Source organism: Cydia splendana, chromosome 24 (assembly GCF_910591565.1).
Source record: "Cydia splendana chromosome 24, ilCydSple1.2, whole genome shotgun sequence".
NCBI classification, from domain to species: domain Eukaryota; kingdom Metazoa; phylum Arthropoda; class Insecta; order Lepidoptera; family Tortricidae; genus Cydia; species Cydia splendana.
In genome coordinates this window covers 9,554,917-9,571,144 of record NC_085983.1, presented here as the reverse complement: position 1 = coordinate 9,571,144, position 16,228 = coordinate 9,554,917, and the positions used below count along the sequence as shown (strand labels likewise).

Genomic DNA, 16,228 nt, shown 5'->3' with positions numbered 1-16,228 from the left:
CCAGTACGGATATCATGGTTGTTTATTTATTTATTTAAACTTCATTGCACATAAAATTATAAGTACAAATGGCGAACTTAATGCCATAAGGCATTCTCTACCAGTCAACCACTGGGCCAAAGAGACGGTTGTTAGGTGCAGGTTTTATAATAGACTGACATCTACGTAATTTACTTTCAGTACATCTCGCTCGCACTAATATGCGAGTACGAACGAGATGCATAGAAAGTAAGTTATGTTCTCGACTTTATGTCAGTGCCAAACTGGTGATAGCCACCAGTACCGTCTTTACCATAAGGGCACACGGGGCCCGTGCCCAGGGCCCCCATCCTCAGGGGGCCCCGAAGGACAGACAGTAACAGTACATTTGATTACTCATAATAAATAGAAGATCATAGTAGAAAAATGTTAGTTTCATTTGCTTTCTTTACTTTCCAAAAGGGCCCCAAATTCTTATGTGCCCAAGGGCCCCAGCATAGTTCAAGACGGCCCTGATAGCCACACAGGAGGCAATCAAAAAATTGCATTCGAGTTTTAAACTTACAATTGTATTTTGATTCTCTTTACTGACCCAATATCAAGTCGGTGGGAGGCCAGAAGTTAATCTACAGTGGTATCAAGTAAACTTAAATCCTGTATTAGACAAAATGAGTACACAAAGTTCCACTAAGTTCAATAATGCTTATGTTCAGGATCTAAAGAAGTATGGTGAAAATAAGCAATTCCTGGTTTTGGTACTGATTTTGTATGGAACACCATACAGGGAGCACACCCCACTTATATAATAGAGGCTAGACTCTAGGAAACATACAGTGCTTGATAAAAATCCTCTAGCTTACTTTTGAAGTTACTTTTAATGCTAAATAAGTTTTGAGATGTGTCCCGCCGAGTTTGTTGCCGGTCCCGTATTGGGATACCCTCCTCCATTTGAGGGGGGATTTAAATCTTCTCGAGGCAGAGGCGTACGGTTGGAGCCGGTATAGCTTTATTTGACGTTCATAAGCGCATTGTAATATGCCTACTAGAATAAACTATTTTTTATGTTATCTTATCTTTTTGGCATAAATTTGATATTTGTTACAAGCTTTTATCACTGACTGTACTTTTCTTTCCACAAGCAACTAATACTCATCGAGACAGTTCTAACGACCCCAAACACAATTAGGTTGCGTTGTTTTATCACAGAGTTCCTATGGCCACCTCCTGTCTCCATTATCAGATCAGCTCGGCAGTACCATAATATTGCATTGTCACCCGACTTACATATGTATGCAATTTTTCCACTTTATCGGAAACCGGGAAGTGGGTCAAATGTAACTTGCAAGATTTGATTACAGACAATGGGAAATCAGAAGAGGATTTGCCCTTTGGCCCAGTGGGCCTGGGCCTAGGGCGGCAAGACATTCTTCTTCTTCTTTTCGTGTCAAGGTTCCTTTTTAGGGTTCCGTACCCAAAGGGTAAAACGGGATCCTATTACTAAGACTTCGCTGTCCGTCCGTCCGTCCGTCCGTCCGTCCGTCCGTCCGTCCGTCCGTCCGTCCGTCCGTCCGTCTGTCACCAGGCTGTATCTCACGAACCGTGATAGGTAGACAGTTGAAATTTTCACAGATGATGTATTTCTGTTGCCGCTATAACAACAAATATTAAAAACAGAATAAAATAAAGATTTAAATGGGGCTCCCATACAACAAACGTGATTTTTGACCAAAGTTAAGCAACGTCGGTATTTGGATGGGTGACCGTTTTTTTTTTGCTTTTTTTTTTGTTTTTTTTTTTGCATTATGGTACGGAACCCTTCGTGCGCGAGTCCGACTCGCACTTGCCCGGTTTTTTTTTATACGAAGGTACTGGGCAAGACATTTAAGGGTGACAGTATAAATAATGCGTGCTGAGAAAGGGGCAGCTTGTAGCTACTACAGGGCCTGGGGCCTAGGGCCGTCCAAGACTGCATATCCGCCACTGAACTAAATAAAAGCTTGTCATAATAACCGACCGATTGTGGTTTGACGACCGGTCTGGCATAGTGGGTAGTGACCCTGCCTGTGAAGCCGATGGTCCTGGGTTCGAATCCCGGTAAGGGCATTTATTTGTGTGGTGAACACAGATATTTGTTCCTAAGTCATGTATGTTTTCTATGTATTTAAGTATTTGTATATTATATTTAATGTTGTCTGAGTACCCACAACACAAGCCTTCTTGAGTTTACCGTGGGACTTCGTCATTATGTGTAAGAATGTCCTTATATTATTTATTTATTTTATTTATAATGAAGTATACTACTGTGACTCATATCCTGATCGAAGCTCCAGGAACATAGGATCACTATTAATTAGACTAATAAGCCAGTTTTAGCTAGTTTTACAACTAAGTAAACTTAAAAATAGCACCATAACATATCCAAAAAATATGCCATGTATTGCCACAAAGAAGTTACCACTTAAGAGCAAAAAAATGACAATTTGTAACAACTCTTTCTTGACAATACACTTTTATTTAGAAGAGCTAACAACTACTTAAATATAAGCTTATAGGATAACAATCAAATAGATAAGATAACCATTAAAGTGGCTGATATTTGCTTACTAATTTATGCTAGCTAGTGCCTTACTTACAAAAGAAAATTGCTTATGAATCCAAAGCATTTTACAAAATGACAGAAAAGCTATTCATCTCTATTCTCTACGGTAAAATTCATAAAGAGTAAATCTTACAATAAACAGTGCTACGTTACATGCTTAGAATGTAATTTAGAAGTAAAATTTGTACAAATCTTACCATGAAAACAACGAACGACACACAACCGAAAAAGATTTTTCTAGGTTACGATTTTTTTTCGAAACAGGCACAAAGAAATGAATGAATGAAGGTTTGATAGTTTGTAGGTAGGCGTGGGTAGACCTCGAAACATATTTCTAGGAATAAACTTTTAAATTGCATACCCTGCATTTTGTACCTACCATGACGCCATTTTACAAACAACTTTGAACTTGTAATGATAAAGAGCACTTCAAATAATAGATTTAGTCACGGATGTTTGGTTTATTATCAAACACAGCACAAATGTAAACAAAATTAGTTGAAGGAATCTTTATCTTGTTTGAAAATTACATTCCGTCCACAGATACATATACCAAATAATTGCTTACGTATGACTAATTACCATCTGATTACTTGATGGAATGCGTTAGTTAATTGTATCTACATTAGATAGATAAGTTACTCACCGATTTCCTTCAGTAGCATCTCGACACAAAAAGGCTGGAAGAAAAAACCACGCTATTGATAAAATTGAAAATACCAGAATATCCAACAGAAATGTTATGTATTCAAGCATTTTACTAACACCAGTTAATGAATTGCGATTATCATTTTAATGACGGAAATGAAATAAGCGGGCAGCGAGTAGATAATAATAAAATAGAAAACTGTTTTGTTTTGAAATGCTGTGGAGACAATACAATAGACAAAACTTGGGCAAAAACCAATTACCAAGTTGGTTCCGACCAAAAAGTTGTATCGTATGAATATAGGGGCAAGGTACATTGATTATGGTGGGTAACAAATAAATTCGACCAATCATAGTGTCGCATTGCGTATGTTTTGTCCCTCAAGGAGTCACGCGTTTAGCACATCTATAGGATCCTACCATCTATGCTGTTAACCTATATTTTTATGTTGGCAACACGACTTCGAACAATATAGGGACTTTTTTTACAATAATTATTGTGATATTGTGATAATACCTTTGTTTGTTGAATCAAAATAGCACAAAAGTGTAATTGGCTTGCTTAGTTTAATTAATGTGCTATACGGAAAAATTATGATCGGTTGAAAGTGGTACTGTCAGTTAAATTACAGTCTCATTCTAGACCATAAATGCCTCTCGTTCTTCCAGTACTGCAAACATCATGCTACTAGCAGGATCATTAGGTTTTGATACTTTTGATTCGTAAATATTTTTTTTATGACTTAAAAGGGGCCCTGATGGATATACGAGTTATAACCACACATTTTGGAACAGCATCGTTTTTTTATACTGGTAACCTTTACTGTTTAATGTCAATGTCAGAAATGAAATGTCAATCATGTTACAAAAATCATGTATGAACTTGTAATTTCCAGCAGCTTTATTTTTTTATTATAATTATTATCGTCAAGATAAGATGATGTGAAGACTGAAGTGGATGCTTTCGTTGCTTTCTCATCTGTCAGTATTTCAATAGAAGTTCCTGGTAAGTTGCATTTATTTTGTTAAATATCACGTTTATGAAATCCTAGTCTTTAGGTGAGCATTTAGGCTCTCCAGAATCTCAAGAGCCTTTGTCTGTTGTTGGTAGTCATAGGTTATCTGGGTTATCGTCTCGTGCCTGGGTCAGCACTGTCACTGCAGGACTAATCATGACAAAATACAACGGATACTATTACTGTTACCTTCCTGACTATACTACTTTAAACTGCCCCACTCATAACACCCATAATCGCCATTGAAAACCAGTTTTAATATGTACTTTGAAATGTTACAGCTGTTTGATATGATGGGGTCCATGTATGGTATAGTTTTTATCCAAAAAACTTCTGTAAACGAAAAAACTTAAAGCTCTATATTGCATCACTTGTACTTCTCCTGTCACTGGCCTGGGGACGGTTGTATAAAATTACAAGCTTACATATAAGCATATGTAGAAGTGTAAAATCATTTTTTATTAGAAACAAGACCCATGTTTTTTTTTTAATTACAAGCTGTTGTGAAATAGCAACCAGATGTTCTTTGGGTCCATTATTGATCTTCAGTCGTCAATAGGGTATTTGACTACTAGTCAAATCAGTTTCTTTTTTCGAACTGTCAAAACGATTTTGCTACTATGGAATTTATATGAAACACTAGCATGTGACGTCACTATCAAATTAACTACTCTTTATAGTTTTATACGGGTTTTAAAATAGAAATTGTGTCTAAAAATAACTGCTGTCTACGCTTCTCTATTAATCTTCGGGTGCTTTATTTCATGCATGGTGTAAAATATTTATTTTAAATACAGTCAAATAGGTACCCTATTGGACCCATGATTTGTAAAAAAAACAACGGGTTGCACTCTGGGAGTGCCGGCAGAAGTGAAAACTCAATGACATAGTACCAGTTTTTCGATCAGGTCACGTGTCCGTCTTACGAAGCGTCTTACGTCTTACGCTGTCGCGACTTTAACATTTATTTTTTTTAATTTATTTATTTTTATTTCAAGGGGTTTTGTCATGCAGTGACGATGTCACCCCCATAATGAGATCTAATAGTATCATTTTTTCCCCATCACAAAACGTGCACAGTGCCGCTAAAGAAGTTTTCACTTCAAAAATATTATTAGTGTAATAATAGTATAATATCCACAGTTAATGTGTCTGAACATTTGCAATCATAGCCTTAGATATTTTACCCTCTTTACCACATGATATTATATTTTAATGGAGTTTTAACTTCAAATTTCTGTGTCTTTCCAGCCATGGCTTGCTGTGCGTTCAATGGGCACATATCAGAAATACCAAACATATCCGTCGACAACTTCACAAACAAAAATGTGCAAGCATACTTCCTCAGCCATACCCACACGGACCACACACCGGGCTTGTATGACCACCGCTTCATACAAACATTGAAGACGAATGGTGCGGTAATGTATATGTCGGAGATGTCAGCGGCCATTGTGAAGTATGAAGTTAAATGCAGATTGGGAAGTTATGATACTGATGAGATTGTTAAGCGAATAAGGATTGTAGGAATAGGTGAGTGTAAATTGTTATTTCATATTATTTGTAAATCTTGTATTGGATATTAAGTAGGAGGAGGCCTATGAAGTAGGAGGTCCTGGGTTCAAATCCGGGTAAGAGCGTTTATTTAATAATAATAACAAAATACGCAAGCCTATCAAAAGACCGGGATTTATAGGCCCGTGCCCGTGAAATCCAAAAGGGAGTTACAAAATAATAGTTTTTTTTTTAGCCTCATTTATTCCTTAATACATTAAAAAATAAGTACATAACAATTCGTAGATAATTTCACGTGCTAAATTAGTCTAGATTTACAATTCATTTTGACAGTAAGTAAATTAAATATTTATCTAATCTAATTCATTAATACTTTTTTTTTAATTATTATTATTCAATATATGTCATGCAGTTTAATTAAACTATTTATGTAGATTCAAGTTTGCATTAAGGACCTCTCTTCGAGTGAAGGCCTCCTCCATATTATTCCATACATCTCTATCGTTAGCTTTGTTCATCCAGTCTTTGCCAGCTACTTTGTTTATTTCATCTATCCTTCGCTGCCTTGGTCTTGCTCTCTTTCGTTTATGTTGTGGTCCTGGCCAAGTAGTCACTTTGTATGTCCATTTCTGTTTGCTCATGCGTGCTACATGACCAGCCCATCTCCATTTCTGTTTTTTACAATGTTCCAAGGCGTCTATCACATTTGTTGTCTTTCTGATATCCGTGTTTCGTTTCCTGTCTAAAATAATAGTAATAAAAGATGTTTATTCAAAAAGTTTGAACATAGGTGCATAATAAAAGTATTTGTGTGTTCATCACAATTATTTGTTCCTGAGTTATGTATGTTTTCTATGTATTTAAGTATTTATCTATCTATATACATAATCATCTGGTACCCACATCCACAACACAAGCCTTATTGAGATTACTCTGGGACTAGGTTGATCGATATAAAATTGTCCCATAATATTTATTTATAAAAAAATCCCATGAACGAAAAACTTATTGGTACAAGCTGAAGTCAGAACCCATCAACCTATGGCCTTCCTTTTTTAATCATACGCCTTCCCGCTAGGCTACCAAACTCTCGTGCTAAAATTTTTAAACATTAGCTTTTTTTTACAGAAACTATAGAAGTAGTGTTAAAGGCGGACCCCAAGCGACGCCAGAGAGAGACCAAGCTATATGTGACCGCTGTACCCGCCGCACACAGTATTGGGTCTGTCATGTTTCTGTTTAAGACGGACCTCACTACGGTGCTATACACAGGTATTTATTTTATAAAAGTAAAGTAATGACCCTAAGCGCTGGTGGCCTAGCGGTAAGAGCGTGCGACTTTCAATCCGGAGGTCGCGGGTTCGAACCCCGGGTCGTACCAATGAGTTTTTCGGAACTTATGTACGAAATGTCATTTGATATTTGCCAGTCGCTTTTCGGTGAAGGAAAACATCGTGAGGAAACCGGACTAATCCCAATAAGGCCTAGTTTCCCCTCTGGGTTGGAAGGTCAGATGGCAGTCGCTTTCGTAAAAGCTAGTGCCTACGTCAAATCATGGGATTAGTTGTCAAGCGGACCCCAGGCTCCCATGAGCCGTGGCAAAATGCCGGGATAACGCGAGGAAGAAGAAAGTAATGACCCTAAGCATGAAGAATGTAGTTCATCAACCGCCTGTTCCTACGTCTATAGGGGATATTACTGCAATGTTCTGCCGCCAGAGTGCAGCACTACCGACTCAGTAAATTCATAGACTAACTTATACATACTGTGCCTTAAACTGTTTTTTGACAAGTTATCACAGACAATAAAATATGACATTGATGCATCAAGGCGGTTTGTTAACAAGGGCCTACCGGTAAACGCGAAAATCGAAATTTAGTTATCTGCCTCTTTATCGCTCGAATATGCAAGAGTGATAGAGAGATTAGATAACGAAATTTCGATTTTCTTGTTTCGCGGTAGGCCATGTGATTGACGTGACGTGTGATGTGTCAATGTGGTTTGTTTACTGTATGTGCCACAAAGGTGACCTACGCAGAGCTTTGCCTAATATTCCCTATTGCACGCGCATAATTATACACCGTGTTTTTATTGAATTCCGTTAACTTCGGGGTATAGTTAAGTACGTTTATAAGAACTAAATGGCATAGTTAATTTTCAAAAAAAAAATTTTTTTTGTTTTCTTTTTGTTTTTTTTTTGTTTAAAAAGTAATTAAATGTAGCATATAGCGTTGTTGTAACACGGGCATTACATTTAACTCAACCAAACAATTGAAATTTGTGACATATCAATGTCATTTCGTACATCAATCGACCGAGATTGTACTTAAGTTTAGTAGCAAACAAACAAACAAACAAACAAACAAAATTTACTTTATTCATGTAGGCCTAGCAACAAGCTCTTATGAATCGTAATTAATCTTAATCTAATTATCAGAGCAATTTATTGATGTTAATATTATTCCATAATAAAATTGGATTATTATACATATCAAATTTAACACTAAAAATTTCACAAAAGGATCGTCAAACATTAAAAAGATTGTATAAAAAAATACTAGTCTAGAATTTCTAGAATAAAATCTAAATGTCAAAAAAAAAGCATAAGTGACAAAAGAAGTAGATAGTATTACATCGGAATATCCATTTCCTCATCAATAATCAAATATACCTAATAAATAAATCATCATTTCGAATAACAATTAATCCCACGTTGTAATATCATTCATGTAGTCTTGTGTGGTATAATAAGCTTTAGAAATAAGTTTACGCTTTACATAATTCTTAAATTTATTAATAGATAATTCAGTAATATGGTTTGGAAGTTTATTATAAAATCTTACACAATTACCCATGAATGATTTTTTAATTTTATGGAGCCGAGTGAAGGGCACTGCGAGCTTATGTTTATTTCTAGTATTAATATTATGAATTTCACAATTTTTCCTAAAATTTACAATATTTTTATGTACGTACAGAATATTCTCATAAATGTATTGACAGTGCACTGTCATTATGTCAATTTCCTTAAATTTATCTCTAAGTGAGTCTCTATGGTTCATTTTATATATTGCTCGAATAGCCCTCTTCTGCAGAACAAAAATGGTATTTATCTCTGAAGCACCGCCCCACAGTAAAATACCATATGCCATAATGCTATGGAAGTAACTAAAATATACTAATCGAGCTGTTTTCACATCAGTTAACTGACGGATTTTGCTCACTGCAAAAGCTGCAGAGCTCAATCTATTCGAAAGAGTAGCAATATGGGGACCCCACTGGAGTTTAGAATCTAAAGTTATACCAAGAAAAACTGTACTATCAACTAATTCCAATTCCCCATCCTTCACAATGACACTTGTTTGCACATGCCTTACGTTACTACTAGTGACAAACTTAATACATTTAGTCTTTTTCTCATTTAACAGTAAATTATTAACATTGAACCAATTTACTACTTTTGAAATAGCATTGTTTACATCATTGTAAGCTTGTTGCTGTCGTTTGACTTTGAAAATAAGTGAGGTGTCGTCTGCAAACAATACTATATCATGGTGGGTCTTAATAAGGAATGGCAAGTCATTTATGTAGATAAGGAACAGGAAAGGCCCCAATATTGACCCCTGTGGAACACCCATAGAGACCAATGACCCAGGTGATCGCTGTCCATTCACATCGACCCTTTGTATTCTACCATTTAAGTAGGACTTAAGTAAATTCAGTGCCGATCCTCTAACTCCGTAATAATGAAGTTTCCTGATTAATGTTTCATGACAAACACAGTCGAAGGCCTTAGATAAATCACAGAAGACACCTAAAGCATCTCGTGACTCCTCCCAGGCATCGAAAATATGCTTAATTAGCTCAACACCAGCATCGGTTGTTGAGCGACCCCGTGTAAAACCAAACTGCTTATTATGCATCAAATTATTAACGTTAAAATGTCGTACTAATTGAGAAAGAACTAATTTTTCAAAAATCTTGCTAAATGTTGGTAGCACAGATATCGGTCTAAAGTTAGTGGGGTCAGAGCTGCTACCAGATTTAAATAAAGGAATTACTTTACTATGTTTCATTAGATCAGGAAACTCGCCGCAATCAACACTGTTGTTAAATATAACTACCAAGTCAGGCGCTACAATTTCTACTAAGGATTTGACAGCATGGACAGAGACTCCCCAGAGGTCATTAGTTTTTTTGACATTAATTGATTTAAACGCCTTTATTACATCTGAGGTACAAACATGTTCAAAATGAAGGTCTCCACAACACTCTGGAGCGTTATGTTTTAATAATGTAACAGCAGATGAGGGTGATGAATTTAAATCCTTAGTTGTGGATACTGGTACCTCGGTGAAAAATTTTTCAAATTCTGTAGCTACTTCTAAATTGGAATCTATAATTTTGTTATCAATGTTTAGTTTAAGTTCTTTAATTGTATGTTTCGAGCGACCAGTCTCCACATTTATAACTTTCCAGGTTGCTTTAACAATGTCGGAACTACTTTTTATTTTCTGACTTAGATAATTTCGCTTAGCTATATGACAATCTACTTTAAACTTCTTCGAATACTCCTTCACATGTTCTTTAAATTCATCACTCTGATTAAACCGCCGTTCCTCATATAAGGCATACAGTTCACGTCTTCTTTGATGTAAGTCCGCAGTAGCCCACTCACTAAAAACTGATGCACCACTAACTACGACCGATTTTGAGGTGAATATCGCATTATAATGATCCATAAAAGTGTGAAAGAATGAATTATACATACTATTAGGACTCATATCGGAAGACAAAAAGGGTAGCGCCTGAACTAAACTTAGCTTCATTCTTTCCACGCGGTCCGAGGTTACTGGTACAAAAGTTATTTGTTTTCTCATGGTATTTTTCCTTAATGCCTCAAATACCATTAATTGACCTAAGTGGTCTGATTCTAAATTGCTGATAACTTTTTTAGCAATAGGAAAAATATCTGTGAAAATATTATCTATACAGGTTGCACTAGTAGCAGTCACTCTAGTGGGCTCCATAAACATGTGGTTGAGATTACAAGATTTAAAAAGATTCAATAATCTACAAGACGTTGTTGAATTTTCCATAATATTTACATTAAAGTCGCCGCATATAAGCAATTTCTTACTAGAAGATGATATTTTAAGTAGGGCAGATTCCATTATGTTTTCAAATAATTCAAAATTACTTAATGGCGGCCTATACACACAGACAACAATAAATTGCTCTAATTCTACTGCACTTAGTTCTATAGTCCGTTCAACAGACATGGATACAATGTCCTTACGTTCCTTAAATTTTAACTGACTATTTAATATAATTAATGACCCACCATGTATGGAACAAATGTATGAACTCATTCTAAACACTAATCAATATGTAAGCCGGCCCTAAGGCAAGTGTACACGCTTGTAGAGGCCTTATAGGAAAAAAATAAATTATGGATTATCTCCGAAATGGACTTAATTAGAACATCGGTGTCTTTGAGAAAGTTACTTGATTTAAGCTCAGGAATGCACCCTTGAAATTAACGGAAATCAAAAAAAACACGGTGTATTACAAAATATGTACTGTAACCTCAGGTAACTTTAGTCCACAACTTACAACTAAGGTCCAAATTCAAGTTCCAGTAAAATATGTATAATTATTTTCAAATTATGTTGAGTATCCAATATAGAAAAAGAATTAGTTTATCTAAGCTCCAAAATAAATGTAACGAGTATACAGGGTGGAAAGATAAATCGGGCCCTGGAGGAAACTACCTTAAATCCTTAAGTTGGCTCATTTTACTTAAAGGAGACATTCCTTTATTTTCTAAAAGAAATAAAACTGCATTCAAAGATTTTTCTTCTTTTCTTCAATTTTGATTGTCTAAAAATATTCTTGAGTGCTAAATATTCGATTTTATGGATATTTTGTACGACAGACGAGTGTAAGACCTAATGTTTCTTGGAGAAATGTTATCATTAACATGAACTGTATCGACTAGTAGAAAAAAATAGCGAGTGTTTATTTTTTGGAAGTTTTACTCGGTTCGATTCCCGGGCGAGACAAGCCAATTAAAAAAAATCTTTGAATGCAGTTTCGTTTCTTTTTAAAATTAAAGGAATGTCTCCTTTAAGTAAAATGAGCCAACTTGAGGATTTAAGGTAGTTTCCCTCCAGGGCCCGACTTATCTTTCCACCCTGTATATCTATTGCCCCTCGTTTAGCTCCTCTCGCCTAGATTGCCTCGAATAAAGTGGTCCATCTTATATTCTTGTTGGACAAATAGGTAAGTAAATGATTGATTGACAATCAACTTTATTTACGGCGCCTAGTATCCAATCAATTCAATCAATGTTTGTGTATTATGGCTCCATCAGGGCTTGATGATTCCGCCAGTGTCGGGGTTGGATAACACACGGCCAGTATGATAAAGATTAGAGATGCAACGGATAGGGCGGTGCGGTAGTTTTATCAGACTACCGCACCGCCCCGGGACCTTGGTGCGCCGCACCCCGCACCCATAAGTGAGAGCGAGAAAGAGATATCTCTTCGCGATTTGAGAAGGTCGCGCCGCGGTGCGGTGCGGTGCGGCAGTCTGATAAAACCGTAATACTACAAGCTTTGCTTAGTTTGGGGCTAGGTTCTGTGTAAGATTGATCCGAAATATTTATTTATATTTTTTCTTACTTTTTTTCCTCTCAGGTGATTTCAGAATAAGCGTCAACGACGTTCCAAAATTCAACCAGCTCCACGACAACGGCGCGCCCATACCCATAGACACGCTCTACGTCGACACGACTTTTTTAGACGACCGTTACACGACGTTTCCCAAGCGGAGCGTCAGTGTGGACGCAGCTGTACGCGAGATGGAACGATGGCTGAAAGAGAAGGGGAGAGTTGCTATAAAGACGTCGGCGAAGTTTGGATATGAGTTTGTTTTTAATGAGGTTTTTAAAAAGTTGGGGGTCAAGGTGTTTGTGGAGGAGGTTAGATGGAGGGAGCTATATAGGTGAGTGTTATCCTCGTAAGACCCAGCATATGAAGCTTTCATATTTTTAATTTGAACCTTATTCTAGAAGTAAATTGGAACGAATTTCGTTTGTTTTAAAAAGCAGTGAAACAAAAGAAGTTCTATTTTATTTAATAAATAAATAAATAAATATTATAGGACATTTTTACACAATTGACTAAGCCCCACGGTAAGCTCAAGAAAGCTTGTGTTGTGGGTGCTCAGACAACGATATATATAATATATAAATACTTAAATACATAGAAAACAACCATGACTTAGGAACAAATATCTGTATCATCATACAAATAAATGCCCTTACCAGGATTCGAACCCGGGATCCTGGGATCTTTTGGTTCAAATTAGATTGCACGATTATGTACATTGTAATGTACATTTAGTCTCAGGAGGTTAAAGCCGGTCAAACAAGTTTGTCAGTAGAAAAAGGCACGAAATTCAAATTTTCTATGGGACGTAAACCTTTCGCGCCTACATTTTTTAAATTTGCCGCTCTTTTCTACTGACGGAAATTCCTTGTAATATTTACTCATGGGCGTAAGCAGGTAGAAGCAGGGGCCGGGAGGGGGGTTGCTGCCCCAAAAGCTCAAATTTTACATACAATGTATGCCCCTCTGTGGCAACGAATACTCATCGAGACAATTCTAACAACCCCAAACACAAATAGGTTGCGTTGTTTTATCACATAGTTTCCCATGGCCACTTCCTGTCTCCATCATCAGATCAGCTCCATATCATCATAATATTGCATTGTCATCCGATTTACATATATATGTGAAATTTCAGCTCAATCGGAAATCGCGAAGTGGGTCAAATTTAGCTTCCAAGATTTATATATAGTTCGTTTTTTTAGCATTAGAAAAGAAGCTACGCATCTTGACGTGTCTTTTAATAGAAAAAAAAACGCCGTTTAAAAAGCAGTAACTATTACTTATGAAAGCAAAAGAATGTACTTAAATAAGTTTATTAGATTCATAATTGTTACATATTTGCCGTGACTTATTTTACAAATTTGTTTTTCAATAAAAAGACACGTCAAGATTGTTTACCTTTTTTCTTGCTAAAAAGACGAACTATGTATAACAAAATAATTAACAAATTTAAACCGTTGTTTTAAATTATTTGAAAAGTTTACCTTTAATTGAAGTAAAAGCTTGTTTATATGTTTCAGACGTAAAATTCATTTATATTTCAGCCACCTCCCCCACTTAGTGTCCGGAGTAACTAACGACCAATCACCAGTCCACCTCTGCTGGCCCAAGAACAGAAAAGACCACACGAATTGCACCCCGGACCTCACCAGCTCAAAATACTTAAACTTACACCTGTCTGCCCAAAAATGGGCCCTCTATGACCCAGATGATAACCCCATAAATAAAATATCAGACAACGAGATCGATGTATGCTTCAGCACGCATTGCAGTAAGACGGAGTTGATGTATTTTGTTAATTATTTTAAGCCAAAGAAAGTCGTGGGGTTCCCTAATAGGTTTGGGTGTGAGGTTGAGGATGAGGTGAGGCCGAAGAAGGCTAAGTTTGAGGAGGGGAAGTTGGATAAAAAAGTTTTGAGGGAGATATTTGACATTTGAAGTTTGAACTTAGCATTACAATGTGTTACTTTTTGTTTAGAGTCATACCAAGAAAAGTATGCAGCGATTTTGATAGCACACGCAGTGCAAGTGTTATTTATACGCCATAATTTCATAGAAGGTTGACGTTCAAAATAACACTTGCACTACGTGAGCTATCAAAATCGCTGCAGGAGCATTCCACGGACTGTCCCGTACAAACGCATTTTATTTCCTGTGTTGCGACTTTTTTCTCGGCATTTAAAGCAGGTGATTATTTTTCTGTGCATATTTTTGATCATTTGTCATAGAAAAGGAATAATCTTATACCTGCAAATCATCAGAAAATTCGCGTTTGTACGGGACAGACGGTAGACAATTTCATTGGAATGCTCCTGCAGACTTTTCTCGGTCTAACTCTATTAATGAGCTTAATGTTTGATTTATAATGTTTATATTATATTATACTTGACTTGAGAAATGTGATAATACTTAAGTTTAATGATAATGACTCTGTAAGGCTAAAGTACCCTTACGGTACGGTACGGGACCCTTAGCACAAATAATTTCGTACATTGACCTGCCTGTTCCGATTTCTAGTGTTGGCAGGAACTCGAGTCTTTTGAGTATAAATTTGAAAAACTCGACGCGTTTTTACGAGACTGCCCTAAAAAAAACAACAACGGGTTGCACTCCGGGAGTGCAGGCAGAAGTGAAAACTCAATGACAGGTCACGTGTCCGTCTTACGAATCTTACGGTCACGTGATCTGTCGCCAGTTTAACATTTTTTCCCCATCACAAAAAGTGCACAGCGCCGCTAAAGAAGTTTTCACTTCAAAAACTTCTGAGTCTTTTAAGTCGCGAGTCGAGTCCTTTATTGAGTCTTTTTAAGCGCAGTGCAAAACGACTCTTTCCTTCGAATAAAGACTCCGTCAACAATTTTGTAGATTTTGTCTACATTACTAGTAGCAGTAATGAACATAAACGTTATTGTATGGTGTACCTAACCCATGAATTTCACGTGAAGGCAACGCATTTTGAAGTTTTTTCGTATGACAGTTTTCTGAAAAGGACTCGAGGCTCTACAAAAGACTCGGGTCTCTAACAAGTTGAAAAGAACTCGAGTTTCGACTTAATTATATGAGTCTCAAGAACCGAGTCGAGTCTTAAAGCAGAGGAGTCAAAGGACTCAAGTCTTAACCAACACTACCGATCTCTATCGCACGCTGCTCAATCAATGACACTGTGCGATCGGGACAGCAGTATAATTATGCGCGTGCGATAGAGATAGGAAGAGGCGAGTCAATGTACGAAATTATTTGTGCTTAGCGTCGTTACTTTAGTGAGTCGATCGATTTAAATAAAATAATAATGGTTTTAAGTTAAATATAATCTCATAGAACTAACTAGAGACAAGTCATTTTGAAAGCCATACTATTATGAACTAATATTTTTTGTTCGAGTTTGAACTCTATTCTTTTATATGTTTAGTGCATTTTTGTTTACTTGTTTTATTTTCTTTTAACAATTGTGGTATGAAGACTGTTATACATTTTGACTTTTGACTGACATTAAGAATAATTGTTGAATTGTGTTATTGTGAAAGTACCTATGAATAAAATAAATGATATATTTTACTACCCAACTGTTTAATTCACCTAAAAACTTTGCTACTAAGTATATATTTCTATTTATTATAATTTAAAATGAGTCTAAAAATCAGAAACATAAGCCTATTCTAACGGATCAGTATCTATCTATTGGAGTCATGGGTAATTTGAATTAGCAAAATTCTAACCGGTTGGCTTAGTTAAGTTATTGTAGAATTTAGAACAAATTCTGAAAATGACAAGTATATCCAGAGTTAGACCAAGAT

The 16,228-nt window shown here is 36.3% G+C and overlaps 1 protein-coding gene across 2 annotated transcripts; it reads left to right on the top strand.

Annotated features, from left to right (window-relative positions):
- The first annotated feature begins 4,091 nt into the window (after window positions 1–4,091).
- LOC134802271 (protein artemis-like) lies at window positions 4,092–15,927 on the top strand. 2 transcript variants are annotated; one of them, XM_063774854.1, is made up of 5 exons: window positions 4,092–4,232; window positions 5,494–5,775; window positions 6,886–7,029; window positions 12,459–12,765; window positions 13,979–15,927. In XM_063774854.1, the coding sequence occupies exons 2-5, from the start codon at window positions 5,496–5,498 to the stop codon at window positions 14,370–14,372; spliced, it is 1,125 nt and encodes a 374-aa protein (XP_063630924.1). In that variant the 5' UTR covers window positions 4,092–4,232; window positions 5,494–5,495; the 3' UTR covers window positions 14,373–15,927. The 2 variants fall into 2 exon arrangements, with proteins under 2 accessions (XP_063630924.1, XP_063630923.1); XM_063774853.1 differs by lacking the exon at window positions 4,092–4,232 and having other exon boundaries at window positions 5,489–5,775.
- Window positions 15,928–16,228: the final 301 nt, after the last annotated feature.

Excerpts from the sequence above, each read along its gene's own strand:
- LOC134802271 (XM_063774854.1), top strand. The coding sequence starts at position 5,496 with ATGGCTTGCTGTGCGTTCAATGGGCACATATCAGAAATACCAAACATA. Across the intron at positions 5,776-6,885 it reads AATAAGGATTGTAGGAATAG|AAACTATAGAAGTAGTGTTA; the intron begins GTGAGTGTAAAT and ends TTTTTTTTACAG. Across the intron at positions 12,766-13,978 it reads AGATGGAGGGAGCTATATAG|CCACCTCCCCCACTTAGTGT; the intron begins GTGAGTGTTATC and ends TTTATATTTCAG.